The sequence below is a fragment of the Carassius auratus genome, chromosome 24, assembly GCF_003368295.1.
Source record: "Carassius auratus strain Wakin chromosome 24, ASM336829v1, whole genome shotgun sequence".
Taxonomy (NCBI): domain Eukaryota; kingdom Metazoa; phylum Chordata; class Actinopteri; order Cypriniformes; family Cyprinidae; genus Carassius; species Carassius auratus.
Window position 1 is genome coordinate 3,310,777 of NC_039266.1, and position 17,225 is coordinate 3,328,001.

Consider the following 17,225-nt stretch of genomic DNA (forward strand, 5'->3'; position numbering starts at 1 on the left):
ACGAGACGCTGCGTGGGGAACACCAAAGCATTCTCGACCCAGCTCGAGTTCCTGAAGAGGAAATATAATTTATAAGATCTGGATCTTTTAGTAAATCAAAACCATTCAGCTCAACCAGTGTATTTCGACTGCTGAACGAATGACTCTTATGAGACAATTGTGTTTAGTGAATCAAAAATAGCACAATTGGTGTATTCTGACTATTTAAACAAGATGGCTCTTATGAGTCTGTTCTTTTTAGTGAATTAAAAAACATACAGCACAATATGTTTAGTCTGATTTATAAATGAATGACTTTTATGAGCCGGTTAAATTTAGTGAATACAAAAAAACAAACAAAAAAACACTTCCAGCATGATCAGTGAAGTCTTATTTCTGAACTAATGACTCTCGTAAGTTTCTTCTTTTTATTGAATCAAAAACACAAAGCACAAGTGTAGCCCGATTCCTGAAAGAATTACATAAACATGCAGCACAAGTTTAGTCATATTCTGGAATTAATGACTTTTATGAGACAGTTAATTTTAATGAATAAAAATACAAAAACACAGCACAATCAGTGAAGTGTGATTCCTGAACAAATGACTCTAACAAGTTGGTTCTTTTTAGTTAAACCAAAAACATATGGTTCGACTCATGAACAAATGACTCTTAGGAGTCGGCTCTTTTCAATGAATCAAAAACACACAGCACACACAAGTTTAGTCCTTTTCCTGAATGAATGACTTTTAGAAGCCAGTTGATTTTAGTGAATCTTAAAAAACACAGCACGTTCAGTGAGGTCTGATTCCTGTCGTTTTGTGAATCAAGAACATAAATCACACAACCAGTATAGTTCGACTCATGAAAAATTACTCTTAGGATTCAGTGCTGAAGAAACAACTCTTTTGAGTCAGTCCTTTTTAATGAATCAAAAACAGAGTACAGCCCAACCAGTGAAATCTGACTCTTGAACGAATGAGTTGTATGAGCCAGCCATTTATAGAGAATCATAAACAAACAAACAAACTATTATCTGATGATGGCTTATTATTGTTTATTAATTTATAACTATCCCTTAAAGTGTTAAAATAATCATTAATAGTCAGAAGCATGAAGAGATGTGTGCACTGCAGATTCTTTTTTTATCCATCACTCACTCTTGAGGTCAGTGACGGTCTCTCCAAGTCTCCTGAGCTCCAGACTCTTCTGTTCTATTTCCTGTTCGGTCACCAGGTGGTGGTTAAGCCCCGCCCCCATCCTCATCTCCTCCACCGAGCGCTCGAGATCGCTGGAAACACAAGGAAACACATCACCTCCAACACAAACCATATGCAGCACTATTGTTCAGCATGTGTTCTCATTGAGAGGCGTAAGTGCTTTAGCTCACTGTAGTTGTTGTATAATAAGTTCTTCTTCATTAAGGTAGCGTAGCCTCTCCTCCTCAACAAGAAGACGCTGCCGCTGTAATGGATCTTCTTGTGTGCGAGACGCCTCGATTAGACACATGCCCAAATCAGACTCCGTCTGCCTCAGTAACACCTGAACGGAGTCCTGATTCTGCAGCTGTGAGACACACAGAAATACAAACCTGGATATTTGAATACAATGCTGTTACTGAAAGAATAGATACATTAAAATGTGATTATGTTTTTCGTACAGCACACATTTCCCATGCAATTCGCTGTCATGCTCCAAAAACATAAAAATGTATTATGTATGTGTTATTTCCCTAGTCATCTGAAGCCATTTCATAGCTTTGTGTGAATAAACTGACTTATTTCTTTAAGGCATTATTTATAATCATTTTACCCCAATGAATATGTCAAAGTTAAAAGTTTTGCTATTCATCAACCAATATTTTTTCATTCCCACATGTGCACAAGATTAAATACACAGCAAAAAAATAAAATAAAAGTAATATAATTTATTTGTTATCTAAACCTTCCAGCTGAAATATAAAGTATCACCAGTTAACTGTTCCCAAAATGATACACACTAGTGCACAATAAGTTATAATAAATAAACAATATATCATATATATAAAATTTAATATTATTTTAATAGAATCAAGAAGAATAAGAAGAAATATAACTTCATATTTATTATCTATAAATGATATATTAAATATAGTATGTACGTTTTATATAATACAAATTTAATATATTTTATAAATTAATATTCATATAAGTAATGTAACATTATTATAATGTCATATTATGAATTAAAATACATAAATATTAAATATATATATATATATATATATATATATATATATATATATATATATATATATATATATATATATATATATATATATATATACACATTAAATAACAAATATTAAAGTCAAGAATATTTTCATATAGAATAATTTATTAAACATTATATATATATATATATATATATATATATATATATATATATATACAAAATTATTTATTTGAAATTTATAATAAATTAAACTATATGAAAATATATTCTCATATACATAATATGTCAGTGTAAATAAAATATATAATATATAATACCAATAATTATAAAATTAATGACATTATCATTATAATACCTCACTTATTAATATATATATATATATAAAAATATATACAATATATATTTTATATTAATTTATTATAAATTTGAAATCAAACTTAATTTAGTAATATCTAAATAATTAAAATGAATAAGTACACAATCTAATGTCAGAGTTGATATACATCATAATATCTATCTCTGTTTTTATACAGTCTATGATCTATCTGCATAAATACACAGCAGTTTTTAGAACTTGCATGAGGCTTACAAACACACACACACACACACACACACACCTGTAACTGGCGCAGTTGTGTGAGCTGTTTGCGTAGCTCAGCTGTGTGCTGCTGCAGGTCAGTCAGATGCAGATGCATTTGGAAACGGGACATTGCTATTGGCTGAGAGGCAGCAGTGGGCGGAGGCGGCATCAGGGCCAAAGGAGCAGACGGTGATGACACTAACAATCCACAGGAGCAAACGTCATACATGAAACATTCAACTCATATAAAAACACAATCGAATCTGATTATCCATAAGTCTGTTAGTCATTCTGCTAATCTATTTAAATCTTTCTGAAAATGTCTCATTTCCATTTTAACCTCAAAAGAACAACAAAAGGCTTCTGATTCTGTCTTGATTTGTACATTGTGAGTCACACCCAAAAACAAGCCCAACACAACTCAGTACATCAACAGAACGTTGTATATTCATGCAACATACATTCAAAGTCAGATCCTTATGTTTTCATATACATTCACACCATTAGAGTCTCAGAAACAGACTCTGATGTACTTATTAGGTTCTGTTAGGAACTGGAAAAGGAAGACAAACAGTCTAGTACACTGACATTCAAGTGTTAGTGGGAATTTCCATACAACAAAAACATTCGGGAAGAATCTATAGGACAGACATATATATATATATATATGTATCCAGTGTATATAAAAGCAAACTCCTCATTGGACTTATCGTGCACCAAGAATCATTATTTAACTCAGGATTTTTGCATTTATCAAAGCAAAGTGCTCTGTAATCTTCAATAATACATATCAAATTAATTAAATGTAAAAGTCAAAGGAGGTGAACTTTTTTTTATAGACACTGTATATACATAAACAGATGGTTTCCAAACTCCAGGATCTGCGATCCCTTAATACAAACATTCTGTACACACTCCTGATGCAAAATTGCAATGCACAAAATCTCAGTGCAACACAATCTGTAATGCAACACATGTAGGGGAAACCGAGAAAGTGACAGACAGCCAGACATAAAGTATTATACCTTTTTGTTTTCTAAACCCTCCAGCTGAAATATAAAATATCACCAGTTAACTGTCCCCAAAATAACACATACTAGTGCACAAGAAATTATAATAAATAAATAAATGAAAACACATATTATAAAATAATAATAATAATGTAAAATGTATTACTATAAATTAAATCAAATATAAATATATATTATTGAAAATAATAATATTATTATAAATTTTAATGCATGAATAATAAAAATAAATATTAAATTATAAATAAAATAAAAAAATTATATATATATATATATATATATATATATATATATATATATATATATATATATATATATATATATATATATATATATATATATCCTTATTATAAATGATAATATGTTAGCAAAACAAAGCTAAAAATAATATACAATTTAAAAAATAACATCAAAATAATATGAATAATATATTAATCTATACAATAATATAAATACAATTAATAAGTAATATATTTAAAACAATAATTAAATATTATCATAATAAATGCATTAATAATATAAATCCTAAATAATGACTTTAAAAATAATATTATAACATGAGATTAATAAATTACAAATAACTATAAATTAAATTAATCAAAATAAAATATAGTAATATAATAAATATCAAATAATAATAAATAATATATATAATGTATCGGTATCATAAATTATAACAAAATATCTAAAAACATTAAATATAATATAATATAATATAATATAATATAATAGTTTATTATTAACATGCACATCTTACATGAATTAGTGCATTAGCAAGAATTCTGTTCATGTTCATGTTACATTACTGACTCTCAAATCATGAAGTCAGTCATGGACTACAGCCGTAGAACACAAACACACATTAGCTAATGTAAACCAAACCAAATGAGCTTCACTTTAAGATCCTACTGCGGTAGGTCCTCGAGGACTTAGCCTGCCTGCTTCTATCATTTAGACAAACATCCTTCAGTGCGGCACACAGTCGTGTTATTATCACCATGCATCATTCACTCATTTAATGACCTGTTAATTGATACGCCTACTCTGCATCACTTAATTGTTCTTGTGAACATAATTAGTTTAGTAACAGCTATTCTAAAGCACAAACAGTTCAGGTTTGTTGGAACATCACCATCACCTCTGATTATTTTATTAACCTCTTGTATTAATATGTTCAAGAATTAATTTCATGGGCCTATGATTAACTGTTTTCATTTTGATTGTGTTTGTTAGTATGGAAGTTTCTAAATAATGCGGACAAAACACAATTTGTCATAAATGTTTATTATGTATCTGTCAGAAAGGCTGGATTTAAAGCTAAACTAGGTTTTTAAATGTGACGATCTGTAGTGCATGTAATAAAATGTCTTAATATTTCCCAGAAATGCATAAGCTTCATTTAAACACACTTCAACCATATGGTACTCACTCTCTGGTGCAGAGCAGTCGCTCGCTGTTTCTGCTTTATCACTGCAAGACAAACACAAGAAACATGAAGGACAAACTCCATTTACATGCTAATATATGTTGCATGGATGTGCGTTATTAAAAATAATGCTGAGAGATTTCAGGTTAAACAGTGATATTCAAGAGTATTGGAGTGAAGTTGAGATTTCTTACGGGCTGTCCGGTCCTCGGGTCAAAACACTCTGAACCAGTCCGGTTAGACTGGCTATCTGCTTCTCCATTGCCTCCATTCGCTCTCTAAAAACACAAGATACCATTAAACACATACAAACAGCACGCTCTCGCAAAACTTTAGTGTTTATCCCAAAAATGCAGAGAATGTGTACATTCTCTCATAATACTAAATAAAATATTATACATAATAAAAATTAGGACTGTCAAACAACAACCAAAATAAAATTTTTGTTTACATAATGAATGTGTGTGCAAATATATATATATATTATAAATATAAATATTTTATATATAAATAAGTATTCAAAGTTTGTTAATATATTAATGTTTATTTATTTATATACATAATAAATATACACAGTACACACACATACATTATGTGAACAAACTTTTGTTTTGGATGAGATTTTATTTTGGATTTGATTGTGATTAATCGCTTGACAGCCCTAAAATACACATTATTATAAATAATAATAAATAAACCATGTCAGATTTATTCATGATAAATTATTTTCAAATATATTCCATTAATACAGGATTAAAATAATAACGCTGTATTTCTTATAGATTATAATACTTATTAATATTAAATAACAAATATCAAATAAAATATGTAAAAATAACATTTATAACAATATTTATAAATTATAATTAACATTTAAAATATATAAATATTAAAATAATAATTATTATTACATATAATATGAAATTTATTCGTGCATAAAAAGACTGTATGCACTGCATGCACTGCATTCATTCACAAAATTTGTAAGTTTTCTCGTTAAAAATACTTTTAGTTTGGCGTTCCCCCCCAAATAATTGCATTTGCTCACAAATCTTTTGCGATGGAAACAATATACAATAGGAAGAAAAACTATATTTCAATGCTTTTTGAGTTTGCTTGCAAAACTTTTGAGGTCCCCTGAAAAAACTGCATTTGTTCTCGTAAAACTTTTGAAAAAAACACCATTTAACAGTAGCTATTGGCTTCCATAGTATGAAAACAAATGGCTACCGTAATTTTTGGTTACCAACATTCTTTAAAATATTGTTTTTTGTGCTCCACAGAAGAAAGAAACAGGTTTGGAACAACATGAGGGTGAGTAAATGATGACAAAATTTACATTTTTGGATGAACTATCTCTTTAAGTAAAGAAAACCTGGACTCACCTGGTCTCTTCGTTACCAGGTAATGTTGAGCCGTACACTGGCATCGGCCCTCCATCTCCTCCGGGGCCCCCAAGCATGCATATCTGCTCCATAGGTGGTCCTCCTGGACGATTCTTGGGACTCTCTATGTACACAGTGCCATCTTTCCGAAACCCATGTCTCCCAGGGGACCCTCGTCCCGGGTGGCTCCCATACGGATCCCTGCCATCAGACAGTTTTTGAGGCGAGGCTGGAGGTAAGCTGCGAAATCCCATCGTAGCATATGGATCTGCGTATATAGGACCGCCAGGTCTGTAGAGGGCACCCTCGAGCTCACATTGCAACGCTGCGGCGGGGTATCCACCAATAGAGCGCACAGATCCGCGGCGGTACGCCAGAGCCTGCTGCGAAGCCACGCTGAACCGAGGATCCTGGACTAGCGAATAAGGATCTGCGTATATCGCTTCGTTTTTTAGCAACACCATGCTCTTCGAGGATGATGCAATTTCCTCGTCTGGTTTCACATCGCGCCGTTCTAGAATGGCACTTGGGGAGGGGCAAAATGCCGGGTGGGTGTGACCAGACTGCTGGGGGGCGTGGCCTCCGGGATGGGCGTGGTGTTGTTGATAGGGGTGATGCTGAGCCGATGGATGGGGTCCGGCGTAAGAGGAAGGACGCCCACCTGTGTAAGAAAGACGCGATTGAGAGCGTGACGGGGATCCAGAGGGAGAAGAGGAAGACGGGAGTGTGTTTAAACGCTGCGTGGGAGATGATTCCCTCGAGGTGTACACCAGCTCTCTCTAAAGGAGTTAAAGAGAAAGGGAGAGAGGAAGAAGTTAAATGCACATGACATATGACAAGCAAGATTCATAGTATAATAACAGAACCACGCTATTTCATGTTTTCGGTCATTTACACAAACAATATAGATTTGAGGAAGGGATAGGATGTGTTCTTCATTAGTATTATCTAGTAGGTGAAACTATGCTGTAAAATGACAGAAAAACAAGGTGAAATTTCTTAAAGCCTGGAAATGGTTTAACTGTACACAACAATTTGTGTTGGTAAAAATGTTATGTTTTAGAAAAGACTCTTTTGCTCACCAAAGCTGCCTTTATTTACTGTATAAAAAATACAGTAAAAACTTAAATATTGTGAAAGATTATTACATTTTAACATACTGTAACTGTTTTCTATATGAATATATTTAAAATGTAATTTATTCCTGTGACGCAAAAGCTGTATTTTCAGCATCATTCCTCCAGTCTTCAGTGCGACATGAATCTTCAGAAATCATTCTAATATGCTGATTTGCTGCTCAAGAAACATTTACAAATGTTATTGTAAAGTAAAAAGCATGTTTTATCTTTGAATAAATTATAATTTATAGAGAAAAAGTATGAAACACTTTACAATTTATAGTGAGTTCATGAACTACTGTGCAATTTAAAGTGATAAACCAGAGAGCATAATCCATTTGATTATTGTATTATTGTTATTATAAAATGTAAATAATTTATGAATATTTATTTAAAATTGCAATAGTATTTTTTGTTATTAGTTACTGACAATGAGATGTTGTATTTGACATAAAATAGATGCTTGAATGTGTGTTACACACACAGCTATGTGTTGACTCACCCGCAGGTCTCCGTTGGCGATGTGTGTGTGGTGTACAGGGTGGGCCATGTGTTGAGCATTGTAGTGTGTGTCTCGTAGCGGAGCCTCTCTGCAGTAAATCTTGATGAGACACCGGTCGTGGATGTCACGAGGGTCCTCCAGCTCGTAGAAGATGTTGCGTGCCTCGTCTTTGATGAGCAGAGCCGTGCCGGGAGAACGCAGAGCGCCCATGGTCAGTTTCTGAGGGAACATGTGCACGATGAGGGCATGAAGCGTCTCCATGCTGGTCAGCTCATGAGTGATGTGCACCCGCCGCGTCTCGTCACCGAACTGCAAGAACAACACAGCTAGAAAGACATAAAAAAATTATTCAGTTGATATTTGATATGCAATAAAACAGTAAAATGGTATGGAGTGATACAAACAGTGAAACATTCTCTTGCAGCTACACAAAATATTGAACGCTGCTTGTCCAATCAAATCAGTGAACCAGAACTAACTGAATATAATTGATCTAGTCAGACTCAGTCTGAATGGTTGCGTAAGTGCTAAGAGTGTAAAAACATCCAGAACCCCAGCACATTCATTGAAATTAAGCTGCATAATTGAGTCATGCAGGGAAATAAATCTATATTTATGTATATGCTTCACTTACACTGCATTCAAAGTAGCTATTTTTATCAGTTCATGCACTCTCTGGGAATCAAGCCCATGACAATGACATTGCTGGCTCAATAATGTAAGGTTTGAGCTACACAAATGTACAAAATGTAGATGCATTTCAATATGACAAATTTCTATAAATATGTTTTCAGCAAAGATGCATTAAACTGATCGAAGGTGACAGTATGAATATTTATCATTCTAAAAAAGAATTTTCTTTTTCAAATAAATGCCATTCTTCTGAAATATTGTATTCATCAAAGAATCCAGAAAAGCAAAGTTTCTACAAAATATTAATCAGAAATCAGTTTTCAACATTGATCATTATAATCAGGATATTAGAATGATTTCTGAAGGATCAAGTGACATTGAAGACTACAGTAATGATGCTTAAAATTTAGCTTTACATCAAAATTCCATTTTACAAAATATTCGGATAAAAAATGTTATTTGAAATTAGAAGATATTTCAAAATATTTCAGTTTTTCTGTATTTTTGATTAAATAAATGCAGTCAAGGACAGCCTACATTACTTCTTACAACCCTAAACTTTTGACTGGTACAACTTAACAAACAATAAAAAGGTATTTTCTAAAGTATCAAGTATTTAACAGTAAGTATGTAATTAATAGCTAATAGTAAGTATTTAAAAGTAAATAAGGTATGCATTTACAATTTTGTTAACAAAAAATAAATAAATGTAGGTTTTAACCAGTTTGGTAAATGGCAGAAATCAATGAACTGGCGCACGAAAGCTTGACTAAAACTTAAAGCAGAATATAAATGCCACAGAAGTGTTGATGTGTGATGTGTCTTACCTGGCGCTCTCAGTTTAGCCTGGCTGGGTGATCGTGCCAGTGGAAGACTCTGTCTGAGGATGTTAGAGCGACTGAAGCCCAGCGGGAGCTCAGCATCGGCCATGCTTTCCAAACTCTCCGCAGACGCATAACACACCCGCCCTCCAACCTGCTCGCCCAGTGACTGCTGCTGGAGCCCGGCAGCGCCGCGTGGAGTCCGCGCCTGCAGGAGACACACGGAGACAGACGGATCAGCGTGAGTGTGTGTGTGTGTGTGTGTGTGTGTGTGTGTGTGTGTGTGTGAGGGATCGAGGGAGGGAACGCTCTCTAATTACCCGTATTGCAGAAGTAGCCGTTTTGCAAGGGTAATGAAACCTCTGTGATGGGAAGGCAAAATAGCGCCTAGGGAAAATTAGGATGTGTGTGTGTGGGTCTCCAAAGTGGTGAAAGGAAACCCATGCAGACTAAAACATTCTCAAATCATGCTGATAACATGATCGTGTCAGCTCGACTGCTGCTGTCGTTGAAGACAAATGAAGACAAACGACATAAGACATCCTAACATTCATGTCGATCTTTCAATTTAGCTTTTAATTTACAGTGTTTTAATATTGTTAACCAATTTAATGTCAGTATGGTTTTTGAATCATTTTAGGATCGCAAATCATTTGAATCAATTCGAGAGTTCGAAGCGGGTTCGCGAATCATTTGAGTAAGTTCGGGAGTTCGGATCGGGTTCGCGAATCATTGAGTCAGTTTGGGGATCGCAAATCATTTGGATCAATTCGGGAGGTTGGAGCGGCTTCGCGGATCATTTGAATCAATTCGAGAGTTCGTATAGGGTTCGCGAATCATTTGAATCAGTTCGGGAGTTAGTAGCGGGGTTGCGAATCATTTGAGTCAGTTCGGGAGTTCAAAGCGGGTTCGAGAATCATTTGAGTCAGTTCGGGAGTTCAAAGCGGGTTCGCGAATCAGTTGAGTCAGTTTGGGGATCGCGAATCATTTGAATCAGTTCGGGGGTTCGTAGCGGGTTCGCGAATCATTTGAGTCAGTTCGGGAGTTCAAAGCGGATTCGCGAATCATTTGAGTCAGTTTGGGATACGCGAATCATTTGAATCAGTTCGGGAGTTCGCAGCTGCTTCGCGAATCATTTGAGTCAGTTTAAAAAAAAAACATTTTTTTTTTTTTACTATAATAGAGTACCGACACCTCTTTTGGGCCACTTAAAACACTGGACTTGACAAGGAGTGTGCAAAGTGTGTATTTTTTGTGTAAATTTATTGTTACTGAGTTATATAAATACATTTATGTTTTGACTTTAGTTAATTTTTATATATTATGTATTCATTTTAATTTACAAATTTTAGTGATTGTTGTGTGGTTCTGTAATTTCTATCAGTTTTTCTTTTTTTAAGTTTTTATTCACCATATTTCAATAAAAAATTCGTAGCTGAAAAGCACTTTATGTTTTTATGTGTTTTTTTATAATTATAAAAACCATTTAGTTTTTGATCTATATAATTTTTTATTCATTTGTATTTCAGTTCTAGCTATTTTATGACAATGAAAAATGTTGTAGCTGAGATCACATACTTCAAGACTTTTTAATATTTTATTTTATTTTGGTTAAAATCTATTTTTAGGGGTTCAAGCACGCAGTGCTGAAACCCTATTGTATTTGTTAGGATTTTTATTATTATTATTATTATTATTATTATTATTATTATTAGGGGTTCAAGCACGCAGTGCTGAAACCCTATTGTATTTGTTAGGATTTTTATTATTAGGGGTTCAAGCACGCAGTGCTGAAACCCTATTGTATTTGTTAGGATTTTTATTATTATTAGGGGTTCAAGCACGCAGTGCTGAAACCCTATTGTATTTGTTAGGATTTTTATTATTATTAGGGGTTCAAGCACGCAGTGCTGAAACCCTATTGTATTTGTTAGGATTTTTATTATTATTATTATTATTATTATTATTATTATTATTCTTCCGCCTTAAAACTGAACGTGCAGCCCAAACCGTAAGGCCTAGAGAGCTGAAACTTGGTCAGATCGTAGTAGTCTTGCTCGCTACTCAGATACAAAGAACCGGCCCAATCGGCCTAACGGGGGCGCTACAGCGCAAAAAACAAAAATTTTGGACCTTTTTGGCCGTAAAGTGTAAACCGTTAGCCATAGACTCAAAAATATGGCATTGTTGCAATCCTTGGGTTAACCCGAACAAAAGTGCACGGCGCCTTTTTGGGGTCTACGACGCACCGTTTTCTCGCAAAATCGAGCTATATCCGAAACCTACTTTTGCGAACTAGTCCTAGGATTTTCAACCAATCAGAACCAAACCACTTCATGAATATTCCCTGGACACTCAATATCAATAATTATCAAAAAAAAGTGGAAATTTCAATTCTTACGCGAAACAGTACACCAAAAAGCGTCTATGCTAACGTTAGCCAAATGCTATTTTGACTATAACTCTTGAACGGAATGAGATATCTTCACCAAAATTGGTACACATATGTATGAGCTCAATCTTTGGTCAAATCAAAAAAATTGCGCATCTCTGCCACTTGGGGGCGCAATAAGATTTAAAAAAACACATAAATGGCTATAACTAGGCAACCGTTGGCTCGATCGACTTGAAAATTGGTATGCAATGTCTTGGTCTGAAGGGGCACAAGTACCTATGAGGACATTTGCATATCTTAAAAAAACATAGCCGCCATTGGCCAAACAAATTTAAGCACCTATTTGAAAGGGTTAACGGATGCTGATCGGAACGAAACTCGCTGGGTACGTTCGACTCATGAACCTTAAGGTCTGTAAGAATTTTGAAAGAAATCGGCCACTAGTTGGCGCTAACGAGTTTTATGGCTCTGTAATCACGTGGTGTTTCACATATCAACACAATATGCATATCATTTGATAGATCTCCTCATGATGCACAACTTTGCCTCAAGAACCATTGCTGTCAATCAAATCGTTCAATTGTTATTCACAAATATGTTAAAAACCTACTTTTGCGAACTAGTCCTAGGTTTTTTGTCCGATCGGAACCAAACCACTGCAGTAATATTCTGTGGACTCTCTAGATCAATAATTATTAAAAAATGTTGAATTTTGTCCTTTGGTTAGCTGTAAAGGGATAATTTAGAAAAAGGGGTGTGGCCAAACATACCCCAAAGCCTATAAAACCTAAACGAAAACTCAAAACTTTATGAAACTCAGTGAGAACATGTAACAGGTGACTCTTAACAAGCATGCAAAGTTTCATGGAGATCGAAGCATAGGTGGCGCTATAACAGTACAACAGGTCTCAAAACACAAGATTTATATGGTAAATGGCCTCAAATTGTTTGAAAATGCTCATATATTCACTCAAAAACACTAAATCTTCATATCATATGATAAATCTCCTCATTCTGAACAACTTTGCCTCTGGGACCAATGTTGTCAATAAAGCTGTTAATTAAATGTTCAAGATTATTTAAAAAAGATACTTTGGCATACTTGTGATAGGGTTTAAGATGAAAATCAATAAAACCACTGAAGTACAATTCTCTAGACTCTGAAGGTCAATAATTATCAAAAACATGTTGAACAATTGCATTTGGACAATTATAAACCAGTAATTTTATAATATGTTATTTGCATAGTGTACACAAAGGCCTATTAATACAAACAGAAAGCCCACAAATTATTAAAACTGTGTAAAATAATGCATAATTTCATTCTAAACAAGCACGCAATATTTAAGAGAGATTGGGCAAAAAAAAATAACAAAACTATAACAGTTATGTTTAAAAACACAGTGTTGCTTGAGTAAATGCAATTTATAACCTCTAGATGGCAGTGGAAGACCACTAATGGGCTCATTCAGTTAAGTTGAACAGTACTGTTGAAATGACTCATGAATTCATCCCAAAACATTAAAAATATAACTGTTATAACATTTTAAATCTCATTGAGTCAATGTTTTCCATTTTGTTCTTACAGATATATCAGTTTTTACTATTTTGCCACATTGTGATTACAGTTTAACCTGAAAATGACATCTAAACTCTTAAAAAGAGAAGACTTGCAATAAGTTTATTGTCACCTATCAATTATTTCAAATACCTATATCTGCAACAAAATGTTTGTGCATGTATATGTGTGTCTTTCTGTGTGTGTGTGTGTGTGTGTGTGTGTGTGTGTGTGTGTGTGCATATGCTTATAGAGTATACATATATTAGTTAAATCATTTAATTTCAGAGTGTGTGTCTGTCTGTTAGCCTGTTCTCCATTTTGGATGTGTTTAACTGTCATCCATGCATCCAGGTTGGCTCAGACCACCTCAGAGGCCTTAATGTGCTTGAACCCCGGTAAATGCTGCTTGCAGCTTTAATTAGGGGTTCAAGCACGCAGTGCTGAAACCCTATTGTAATTGTAAGGATTTTTTTATTATTATTATTTTTCTCCGCTAAAACTGATCGGGCAGACCAAACCGTAAGGCCTAGAGAGCTGAAACTTGGCCAGATTGTAGAGCTCCCCGAGGGGACATTCTGACAAAGTCTCACCCCAATCGGCCAAACGGGGGCGCTACAGTGCAAAAAACAAAAATTTTGGACATTTTTGGCCGTAAATCGTAAACCGTTACCCGTAAACTCAAAAACATGGCATTGTTGCAATCCTTGGGTTAGACCGAACCAAAGTGTATGGCGCCTTTTTGGGGTCTACGACGCACCGTTTTCTCGCAAAATCGAGCTATATCCGAAACCTACTTTTGCGAACTAGTCCTAGGATTTTCAACCAATCGGAATCAAACCACTGCAGAAATATCCACTGTCCACTCAATATCAAAAATTATCAAAAAAAAGTTGAAATTTCGATTCTTACGCGAAACAGTACGCCGAAAAGCGTCTAGGGTAACGTTAGCCAAATGCTATTTTGACTATAACTCTTGAACGGAATGAGATATCTTCACCAAACTCGGTGTACAGATGTATGAGCTCAATCTTTGGTCAAACCAAAAAAATTGCGCATCTCTGCCACTTGGGGGCGCTATAAGATAGAAAAAACCCATAAATCGCTATAACTAGGCAACCGTTGGCTCGATCGACTTGAAAATTGGTATGCAGTGTCTTGGTCTGAAGGGGCACAAGTACATATGAGGACATTAGCATATCTCAAAAAAACATGGCCGCCATTGGCCAAACAAATTTAAGCACCTATTTGAAAGGGTTAACGGATGTTGATCGGAACGAAACTCGCTGGGTACGTTCGACTCATGAACCTTAAGGTCTGTAAGAATTTTGAAAGAAATCGGCCACTAGTTGGCGCTAACGAGTTTTAAGGCTCTGTAATCACGTGGTGTTTCACATATCAACACAATATGGACATCATTTGATAGATCTCCTCATAATGCACAACTTTGCCTCTAGAACCATTGCTGTCAATCAAATCGTTCAATTGTTATTCACAAATATGTTAAAAACCTACTTTTGCGAACTAGTCCTAGGTTTTTTGTCCGATCGGAACCAAACCACTGCAGTAATATTCTGTGGACTCTCTAGATCAATAATTATCAAAAAAATGTTGAATTTTGTCCTTTGGTTAGCTGTAAAGGGGTAATTTAGAAAAAGGGGTGTGGCCAAACATACCCCAAAGCCTATAAAACCTAAACAAAACTCAAACTTTATCAAACTCGGTGAAATCATGTAACATGTGACTCTTAACAAGCATGCAAAGTTTCATGGAGATCGGACCATAGGTGGCGCTATAACAGTAGAAAAGGTCTCAAAACACAAGATTTATATGGTAAATGGGCTCAAATTGTTTGTAAATGCTCATATATTCACTCAAAAACACTAGATCTTCATATAATTTGATAAATATTCTCATTCTGAACAACTTTGCCTCTGGGACCAACGTTGTCAATAAAGCTGTTAATTAAATATTCAAGATTATTTTAAAAAGTTACTTTGGTAAAGTATTCCAAGGCTTTAAGCTGAAAATCAATAAACCCACTGAAGTACAATTCTGTAGACTCTGAAGGTCAATAATTATCAAAAACATGTTGAACAATTGCATTTGGACCACTATAAACCAGTGGTTTTATAATATGTTATTTTACATAGTGTACACAAAGGCCTATTAATACAAACAGAAAGCCCACAAATTATCAAAACTGTGTAAAATAATGCATAATTTCATTCTAAGCAAGCATGCAAAATTTAAGAGAGATTGGGCAAAAAAATAACACTATACCAGTTTATGTTTTAAAAACACTGTTGTTTGAGTAAATACAATTTATAACCTCTAGATGGCAGCGGAAGACCACTAACGTGTTCATTCAGCTAAGTTAAACAGCACTGTTTTCATGAATTTAAGCTAAACATTAATAAATTAACTGTTATAACATTTTAAATCTCACTGAATTGATGTTTTCCATTTTGTTCATACAGATGTATCAGTTTTTCCAATTTTGCTACATTATGATTACAGTTTAATCTGAAAATGACATCTAAACTCTTAAAAGAGAAGACTTGCAATAAGTTTATTGTCACCTATCACTTATTTCAGATACCTATATCTGCAACAAAATGTTTGTGCATATATATGTGTGTGTGTGTGTGTGTGCATATGCTTATAGAGTATTAATATATTAGTTTAATCATTGAATTTCAGTGTGTGTGTTTCTGTTAGCCTGTTCTCCATTTTGGATGTGTTTAACTGTCATCCATGCATCCAGGTTGGCTCAGACCACCTCAGATGCCTTAAATGCTTGAACCCCGTAAATGCTGCTTGCAGCTTTAATTATTATTATTATTATTATTGCTTCCGCCTTAAAACTGAACCTGCAGCCCAAACCGTAAGGCTAGAGAGCTGAAACTTGGTCAGATCGTAGTAGTCTTGCTCGCCTAACTCAGATACAAAGAACCGGCCCAATCGGCCTAACGGGGCGCTACAGCGCAGAAATCAAAAATTTTGGACATTTTTGGCCGTAAAGTGTAAACCGTTAGCCATAGACTCAAAAACATGGCATTGTTGCAATCCTTGGGTTAGCCGAACAAAGTGCACGGCGCCTTTTTGGGTCTACGACGCACCGTTTTTCTCGCAAAATCGAGCTATATCCGAAACCTACTTTTGCGAACTAGTCCTAGGATTTTAACCAATCAGAACCAAACCACTTCATAAATATTCCCTGGACACTCAATATCAATAATTATCAAAAAAAAGTTGAAATTTCAATTCTTACGCGAAACAGTACACCAAAAAAGCGTCTATGCTAACGTTAGCCAAATGCTATTTTGACTATAACTCTTGAACGGAATGAGATATCTTCACCAAACTCGGAACACATATGTATGAGCTCAATCTTGGTCAAATCAAAAAAATTCGCATCTCTGCCACTTGGGGGCGCTATAAGATAGAAAAAAACACATAAATTGCTATAACTAGGCAACCGTTGGCTCGATCGACTTGAAAATCGTATGCAGTGTCTTGGTCTGAAGGGCACAAAGTACCTTATGAGGACATTGCTACTTCAAAAACATGGCCGTCATTGGCC

General features: G+C 34.6%; 1 protein-coding gene across 1 annotated transcript in view; it reads right to left on the reverse strand.

Moving 5' to 3' along the window:
- LOC113042119 (SRC kinase signaling inhibitor 1-like) overlaps positions 1–9,918 on the reverse strand; it is an 18,910-nt gene extending 8,992 nt beyond the window's left edge. The window contains exons 1-8 of the mRNA XM_026200705.1: positions 9,693–9,918; positions 8,233–8,558; positions 6,613–7,391; positions 5,422–5,505; positions 5,231–5,271; positions 2,811–2,971; positions 1,370–1,545; positions 1,140–1,270 (exon numbers count right to left, since the gene is read on the reverse strand). Coding sequence (XP_026056490.1) covers positions 1,140–1,270; positions 1,370–1,545; positions 2,811–2,971; positions 5,231–5,271; positions 5,422–5,505; positions 6,613–7,391; positions 8,233–8,558; positions 9,693–9,795 — 1,801 coding nt within the window. The 5' untranslated portion in view covers positions 9,796–9,918. The remainder of the gene's footprint in view (positions 1–1,139; positions 1,271–1,369; positions 1,546–2,810; positions 2,972–5,230; positions 5,272–5,421; positions 5,506–6,612; positions 7,392–8,232; positions 8,559–9,692) is intronic.
- Between the last annotated feature and the right edge of the window lie 7,307 nt (positions 9,919–17,225).